We start from the raw sequence: 8,776 nt of genomic DNA, 5'->3' as shown, positions 1-8,776 counted from the left end.
TTCCCCCCCCCCACCCCCCCAATCTTTCTTTGAACAATCTATAAACTAAATTGTCTCATTGGATTGACCCAAGCTGAGTTTCACACACTGTATATATTTTCCTATTTTGCTACCTTTGTCTCTGTTAGGGTAAACAAGGGCATAGGACTCTTTCTCGGGGTCTGGGCATAACATTCGGAAGTATTTAGACAGAAAACAGTAACCTGAGTAATCACTTCATCTGATTTTTTTTTTTTTTGTCTTTTTGAATTAGCAGAGCTAAATGAGGACGTGTCTGCCGATCTTGAGGAAAGATTTCACCTGGGGCTGTTCACAGACAGGGCTACCCTGTACAGAATGATGGAGGTTGAAGGTGAGGCACATTCAGTCAACACAGTCCCCTCCAGGTTTATGATTCCCTAATGCTTTGCACACACCTCTTTTATGGCTACCATCTTGGGGCCTTGTCATGGTTAGTTTTACATGCCAACTAACTAGGTTTTGAGCTCCCCAGTTTGCATACTTACAGATCCCTTGCTTCTGTCCTAAGACCCTAAACATAACATACAGTGCTCATTCCGAGTGACTGAGTAAAAGTGAATGGGTAGACAAGTGACTGAGTGGGCTTCCGGCCTCTTTGTGAACACTCTGGGAGGTGACTTCCCCATTAGCGAGTGACTGCATATTCTAGGAGTTTGTTGCTCCTTTATCCTGCCTTTCTTTTTGTAGGAGTTAATGTAGACAGATGTTTCTGAAACAGCTTTCAAACATTCTCTCTCTTCCATATAGGAAAGGGTCACTTGGAAAATGGCCACCCTGAGTTATATCACCAGCTTATGCTGTGGAAAGGAGACCTAAAAGGAGTTCTCCAGACTGCAGCGGACAGAGGGGAGCTGACAGACAATCTCGTGGCTATGGCGCCCGTGGGTATGTTCTTTTCAACTAACGCTCTGTCCTCTCTAGGATGCCCACTAAAGATGGATAGTGTCTTGAAGGATAATTTGGCCATTTCTAATAAATTTAAAATGCATATCCCCCTTGACTCAGCCATTCTAATTGTAGGAATTGAATTGTACGCACACGTACAACATGATAAATATTCATGGACTATTGTTGCAGCATTATTTGTAATAGCAAAAGATCGCAACAACCTCCGAGTCCATCAGTGAGAGACTGGTTACATCTGTACAATAGAAACTCCTACAGATACCAAAAGAATGAGGCAGCTCTATGCATTCTAATATGGAACAGAACTCCAGAGTATAGTAAGTGAAAAGCAAGGTGTAGATGCGCAAAAGAATATTTAATACTCTGTCATTTATATTTATACATGTGTGGTTGTGTATTCATAGACTGTATTTCCAAAGGTTTCAAAAGAAACTAGTAACAATGGTTATCTCTGAGGAAAGGATTGGATGATATAGATGGGAAGATGCTAGGATAACAAGGAAACCGTTTATGCCATGCCCAGCTTTTTAGCTTTTTATTCAATACTAGAGGCCCAGTGCACGTATTCATGCACTGGTGGGGTTCCTTGGCCTGGCCTGCAGGGATTGGGCTAAAACCAGCAGTCTGACATCCCCTGAGGCATCCTGGAGTGCAAAAGGGCACTCTGCAAAGTTGTTGTCACTGGGCAGCTCCTACATTTACATTGAGCGTCTGCCCCCTTGTTGTCAGTGCGCATCATAGCTACCAGCCGGTTGGCCGGTCACTTAGGCTTTTATATATAGAGATGCGACACCACACACACAGAGTGTACATAAGTGTATCATGGATTTCACAAACTGAATACACCCTTGTAACCAGCACCCATATCAAGAAACATAACATTACTTGCACCCTTCTCTCATGCTCTATTTCCATCAGTATCCACACACCCCAACAAGAGTAACCACTACCCTGACTTCCATACTTTTGGTACCTTTTTAGTTTTGTGTTATTATACAATCAAAGAAACAATTTACGTGGGTGTGGGGAGGAGTAGGTGAAGCAAATGATCTATCGTGGCGATTGAATTATCTAAATTTTCTACTTAATACAGTAACAAAAGGCATTTTCAACCCTTATGTACATGCTTTTCCTTAAACTTGCTTCTTATTTAACCACTTTTTTTTTCTTTTCTTTTTTAAGCTGGCTACCATGTGTGGCTGTGGGCTGTAGAAGCTTTTGCCAAACAGTTGTGTTTTCAGGAACAGTATGTCAAGGCTGCCTCTCACCTACTTTCTATTCACAAAGTGTATGAAGCTGTGGAGCTGCTCAAGTCACACCATTTCTACAGGTCTGTGTAATCCTATAGTTGAACTAATAGTTGCACATACCGTGAAATTAATCTACTTAACAGCTCTAGCATAAAACCTCTACAGTAATTAAACATGTGAAACATACAGAAATATATGTATACTAGCTTAACAAACATCAATGCACCTACCACCTATACTTAACAAATGTTAACTTTTATCAATATACGCCAATGATCTTTTTAAACTTTACTTTTCTAAGCTTCTTTACTTTATTACTTTAACACAAATAGAGAAGACAGCTTAAGACAAATGAACAGCTTAATGGATTATTAAAAGAGGAACTCCCTTCTTTAGCTCCATATATGAAGAGACGGAATCTCCCAGACACCCCAAAAGCTCTCCATATGCCCCAGTTGTTGTTGTTTTTTAAGTATAATATTTAAGATTTAGTTGAATTACTCTTCCCCAATTCTGTCCTCATCCCTTCTCTATAAGTAACCAGTTTCCTGAGATTGGTATAAATCTTTCCTGTCCAGGTCATGCTGCTTAACAGGGGAGACATTCATGCGTCATTAGGCCATTCCATCATTTTGTGAACATCAAGTTCATGTACACAAATCTAGATGGTATAGCCTACTACATATCTACTAGGCTGTATGGTAGAGCCGAGGCTACAAACCTGTATAGCACATTACTATACAAAACCTGAGATTAAATCAAGCACAAGCACAGAAAATAGTGTAATCAAGAGACGAGGTGAGCACCAGATGTGAGGCCTCTGCAGGTGTAACGTGGCATACTGTTTCACAGCAAACTTTTTTATAAGTAGAAAGAGGACACTAAAGTAATAATAACAAGTACAGTAAATACATAAACCAGGAACAGCCATTTATCATTATCAAGTATTATGTACTGCACGTGATTGTATGTGCTATACTTTAAACAACTGGCAGTGCAGGTTTGTTTACACGGGCATCACCACAAACGTGAGTAACGCATTGCACTGTGACTTTATAATGGCTATCGTGTCATTAGGCAATTATAGTCCTTATGGGACCACCATCATGTATCCAGTCCGTCATTGACTAAAACATCATAATGGGGCGCAAGACTACATATATAAGTGCCAGCGAACAAAAAGAGCAAAATCTTTCTCATAGACAGCATCTAGTTGGATCTTGTTTTTTTATCAAGTCAGATAGTCTCTTCCTTAAATTGGAATGTTTAGCCATTTACATTTAAGTATTGGTATGACTGATTTAAATCTACCAGCCTGCTATTTGTGCTGTGGGATCGGGCCGAAACTGGCTCTTCAACATCCCCCAACGGGTCACAGATTGCGAGAGGGCACAGGCCAGGCCGAGGGACCCCACCGGTGCATGATCATGGCTGTGGAGGGACGCGGGAGGTTGGCCAGCTGGGTAGGGACCGCGGGAGGGCTCCAGGGCGTGTCCGGCCTGTCTCACTAAGTCCTGCTCAGCCGGACCCCAGCAGCAAGCTAACCTACCAGTCAGAGCATCTGCCCCCTGGTGGTGAGTGCACATCATAGTGACTGGTCGATCAGTTGACTCTCCCCTGGTGGTCAGTGCATGTCATAGCGAACAGTTGAGCAGCCTTAGCATATTACACTTTGATTGGTTGAATGGATGACCGGACACTTAGCATTTTAGGCTTTTATTATATAGGATACTGGCTTATTAGTTATTCTAGAGCCCCGGTGCACAAAATTTGTGCACTATCGAGATGGGGGGTGTCGTCACCCAGCCTGGCCTGCACCCTCTCACAATGTGGGAGCCCCGTGATCAATCGCCCCAAAAAGGCAGGCCCCGCCCACCCACCTGGCGCTCCTCGATGGATTGCCCCAAAGAGGTAGGCTGGAGCCGCGAGACACCCAGCCTCACCACACGGAGCCATAGGACCTGCCTCCACGCTGTGCACGCAGCATCAAGCCCCCGCCCACCCGCACACACCCACTGAGCACGCAGCCTCCTGGTGATCGCTTATGGTGTGAGGGCGTCACTGCCACACAGGCTTTTATTAATAGGATTCCTCTGTTGTTTTTTAATGATTACCCAAGGGTTTAGGATGCGCATTTTTAATTTATGATACTTCTTACAAGTACCATATTTCTTTCCTTCCTCCTCCTCTTTCTGCTGTTGAAACGTTTTTTAATCATTTTTAAACATTTGTTTACATTTACCCACACTTATTTCCAGCACTTTTCATCTTTTTATGTAGATCTGAGTTTCCAGTTGCTGTCAATTCCTTCTTCATCTAAAGAACTTCACCTTTTTTCTGTCGTGTGGTTCTGCTGGTGATAGATTCCATCCACTGCTTCTGTCTTTCAGTACTTCAAAAGTTGTCTTTCTCTTGGCTTGCATTGTTTTTGACATGACTCTACTGCAGTTATTCTTTTTTTTTTTTAAATTTACTGAAGTAACTGATTAATAACATTATATAAATTTCAACTATACAACTTCAAATACCACATCCATTATGTACTCGAGTTTCTTGCATTACCATATATTTGACCCATTTTGCCCTCTTCATCCTCCCCTTATCTTTGTTATATAGGAACTATGTATTTTTTCTCTATTTTCAGTACTTTCTCCATCACTGATTTTTAGCCATTTGATATGATGGCTTTGGTGAAACGTCTCTTTATCCTCTTTGTTTTTCTTCCTTTAGAGCAGTGATGGTGAACCTGTGACACGCGAACTCATTTTTTGGTTGATTTTTTTTTTTGTTAAATGGCATTTAAATATATAAAATAAATATCAAAAATATAAGACTTTGTTTTACTATGGTTGCAAATATCAAAAAATTTCTATATATGACACGGCACCAGAGTTAAGTTAGGGTTTTTTAAAATGCTGACACGCCGAGCTCACAAGGTTCGCCATCACTGCTTTAGAGTGTTGAACTCTGTTTTGGCAAGCAGTAAAGTTGCTTGTGAATCAGCTTGATCTTTCATGGCTTGTTTTGAAGCTTTTCTTAGGACAGGTTAAAGAAATCCATACTCTGGAATTAGTTTGTCCTCCTACCTTCTGGTGTCTTTACTGGATGCCTCATATGTTCAATAAATCAGAACTTTCATGTCTGGCTGGTCAAAACTCAGAAGTCCCCAAGCCCTGAGTAAGCTCAGGGATCTATTCCCTGACTGTTCTTTGTCCTGCCTTGAGGAGGTTCCCACACACGCATGGCTTTGTGTTTAGCCAAAGACTCAATAGGATCCCTAAGGGAAGTTCTGGAGCTCTTTCTCTGGACAGCTTCCTCCTTCCCCTTAAGTTCCGGTTGTTTCATCGCTTCTAACTCATTTTTCCTGCCTCATCAAGGACATGGACCTTTCTCTTTTCAAACTACAAGGGTCACTACCTTGATTCTTGCCCAGATGCCAGCAGTTATCCTCCATTGCTCTTGCACAACCAATGCAAATGTCAGCACAGCAAGAAAAGGCAAATAACCTCTAAGCATCATTGTTAAAACAGGTGGAGTTTTGTTTTTTTTAGAGTTTAGAGTAAAAGTGAGTTTGTTAGTGAAGCAAGCAGTGAGACAGAGAGTAAGGCCACTCCACAGGCAGACCATCCACCCGAAAGGGCCTTGGGGACTCCAGGAATCTGCTGACCTGGGAGAAGAATTGAGCGCAGCATGTGGTTTTAGCTTCCTGTGTATGCAGGAACTTCGTTTTTTATAAGAAGTAGGAACACCACAAAGGGGATGGTTTGTCCTATCTTGCAGCCCCTCCTAGGGACCCCTCACCGAGAAGCCTTTTCTTTTCAGATTGGCTAATTATCTGTTGTTGCCTCTAGGGAGGCCATTGCAGTTGCCAAGGCCCGACTGCGCCCTGAGGACCCGATCCTGAAGGACCTGTACCTCAGCTGGGGAGCCATCCTTGAAAAAGACGGCCATTATGCTGTAGCTGCTAAATGGTAAGCCTGGGGGAGGCAGGAGTGCACCAAACCTAGAAGAGCAGACTGAGAGTGATCAGCATAGAGGTGGAGGTCAAGTGTCTAGAAAACAAAAAAGTGTATGTGTATTAAACCAGCTTGGTAAGACGCATCAACATCTACCTCCTTGGTAGGTATGTACATCGCCGTAACTATTCAAGAAACCCCAGTAGCAGTAAGAAATCTCTTTTAGGGACATCTTGCACCATCAAATAAGAAAAATGGGAGAGAATGACTCCTTTGCTTAGGTTCAAAAGTATTGAGATTCTTTTATGTCCTTGACCCATATAATGCTGTATCTCCTCTGCTGGCTGGACTCAGCTGAGAGCTGGCGACAGTGGCTACGTAGGACCACAGGAAGGCACAGGAGCAAGGAAAAGCCCACAGAAATGATTTGACCCTCTGAGAGGAATAGGAGATCTGTTTATGACACTTTGCGTTTTGTTTTGTGTTACAGCTATTTAGGGGCCGCTTCCGCTTATGATGCAGCCAAAGTTCTGGCCAAAAAGGGGGATGCAGCATCGCTTAAAACGGCCGCGGAGTTGGCTTCCATCGTGGGAGAGAATGAGCTGTCTGCTACCCTGGCTCTCAGATGTGCCCAAGAGCTGCTTCTGGCCAGGAACTGGGTGGGAGCCCAGGAAGCCCTGCAGCTCCATGAAAGTCTGAAGGTCAGTCTGTTATTGCATCTTCTGATATTTAAGGAGAAAGGGCCCCAAATCCTTTTCTCATCAAACTCCGGGTGAACAACCCAGTTACACAAGCTGTACTGATTTGGCAGGTGTCCTGGACGTACCATCCCATTGACACACCCTGGCCTGTCAGTTGCCATATGCAGAGTAGGAGATAGCGTGGTCATTCACAGTAATTCCCACTGCCTATCAGTTTGTGTACAATACCCACAAATAGACTAGTCAGCTGAGCCCCTGCCTGGCTGGCAGCCTAGTGGTGTTTGTTGACGTCATCAGCACATCAGTGAAGAGGGGGGTCTCGGAAGAGGAAGAGGGATTGGCTCCAACAGAAATGATGATGCTCTGCCTGTGGCACCCCTTCAGCTGTATGCCGTAAGCAACTGTGAGGCTGAAACCTTTGGGTAAATGTCTTGTGCCCATGTGGTTAAAGGTGACTGACTTCCACTGCCGCGCGCGTGCCCTCTGACACATCAAAACTGAGATGACTTTAGAGGCAGCACTCTCACCTAGTTTCCAAAATACATAAACATTTGGTCCGTGTTAGATGACTTTGCTTTGTCAGATACTAACATGATCTTTTTCAGTTCCTCTCCCTGGTAGAGTAACCAAGCCTTAAAATAATTCCTAAGAGTAACCAAGCCTTAAAATAACTCCTAGCTGGATAGCCAAAGCCCAAGACAAATGCTAGGTAAGGACATAGCTTTCCAAGAATTGCAAAAGGAGGCAAAAGTAGTACACACATCCTCAAAGATAGTGTCACTTGGTATAGAATTCACAAAATGACCAAATCTAGAGAAATTTTAATTTATTCACAACAAAACGTTTTCAGAATGGTCATTTAGCATCACCTTTGTCCTCCTCAACAGCACCTGTGAGTTTATGCTGCCTGTTGTTTCTGGTAGGGTATTCTGGCAGCGGCAGAGACCTTCCCACAGGTCACTGAGGAAAAGTAGTGTTTATGGGGCATACAAGAAATCTCACGCAACTAAAAACCAGCAAACATCAAGGTTTCCCAGGCCCTTCTCTGGCTTTCTGTTCTCTTCCAGCGACTCTGTTAAACCTGTTTGGACATGGCCCCTACCCACTGTCTAGCTCAGATCTATAGTTTATCTGCTCGCGCACCTTCTGCCCATTAGGCTCTTCTCTGTACTCCCCTTGTCTCAGGTCTGGGCAAGGGAAAGAATTGGGTGAGCCCAGACCATCTTCTCTCAGACAGGGGCACAAATATTGGCTGATCTGTGTGTGTCTTAAATTGCAGTGGGCAGGGCTGGAGTTGGGGTTTCATGTTATAAAAATGGTTGTTTGGGCTCCAAGGGCTATGGAAGGAATTCCTCCGAAGGATGTCTGGAAAAGCTGTCTGCTGGATCACTCTCCCCCTCGGGTACAGCTCACACTGGGCAGGCAGCCATGAAGGGGGACACTGTGAGGACAGGGAGGCTGTCTGTCAAGCACTTTGCCTGCATAACAGTCCTCTTCTTTGTCGGGTTCCAGGGTCAGAGACTGGTGTTTTGCCTTCATGAGCTGCTCTCTAAGCACTGGGAGGAAAGGCAGCTGTCAGAGGGCGAAAGCGCTTCCTCATCTTACAACACCTGGTCCACCGGCAGCGCGGGTCCCCTCCCGGAGAGGGTGACCGCAGTATGGAAGAGCGCCTTCGGCCTGGACACCCCCGAGCAGTACCAGGCAGCGCTGCAGCAGCTGCAGACGATCAAGTACCCGTCTGCTACAAATAACACTCCCTTCAAACAGGTACCTGTCGGCATGAGCTTCTCATGTGCACCACTCAGTTGTAGGAATTCTCCTTCATCGGTGCCTAGTACAGTAAGGAAACGAGTCAATGCCAGTTTGCATTTCAGAAAAGACCAAGGCAGGCCCGGGCAACCTGGAAGATCCCTTCAGACCAACTAAAGTCCTAGCTTTGAAG

The 8,776-nt window shown here is 44.3% G+C and overlaps 1 protein-coding gene across 5 annotated transcripts in view; it reads left to right on the top strand.

Annotated features, from left to right (window-relative positions):
- GEMIN5 (gem nuclear organelle associated protein 5) overlaps window positions 1–8,776 on the top strand; it is a 40,935-nt gene that overhangs the window by 26,290 nt on the left and 5,869 nt on the right. For 3 of the 5 annotated variants that reach the window (XM_006766289.2, XM_006766287.2, XM_015565634.1), the window contains exons 19-24: window positions 254–352; window positions 769–906; window positions 2,110–2,257; window positions 6,029–6,148; window positions 6,624–6,834; window positions 8,347–8,601. In XM_006766289.2, the coding sequence (XP_006766352.1) occupies window positions 254–352; window positions 769–906; window positions 2,110–2,257; window positions 6,029–6,148; window positions 6,624–6,834; window positions 8,347–8,601 (971 nt within the window). The remainder of the gene's footprint in view (window positions 1–253; window positions 353–768; window positions 907–2,109; window positions 2,258–6,028; window positions 6,149–6,623; window positions 6,835–8,346; window positions 8,602–8,776) is intronic. The other 2 variants (XM_006766290.2, XM_006766288.2) reach the window with 1 other exon arrangement.

The sequence above is a fragment of the Myotis davidii genome, unplaced genomic scaffold, assembly GCF_000327345.1.
Source record: "Myotis davidii unplaced genomic scaffold, ASM32734v1 scaffold18, whole genome shotgun sequence".
In the NCBI taxonomy this organism is placed as follows: domain Eukaryota; kingdom Metazoa; phylum Chordata; class Mammalia; order Chiroptera; family Vespertilionidae; genus Myotis; species Myotis davidii.
The sequence above is the reverse complement of the archived record's forward strand: the minus strand, read 5'-3'. Positions and strand labels throughout refer to the sequence as shown.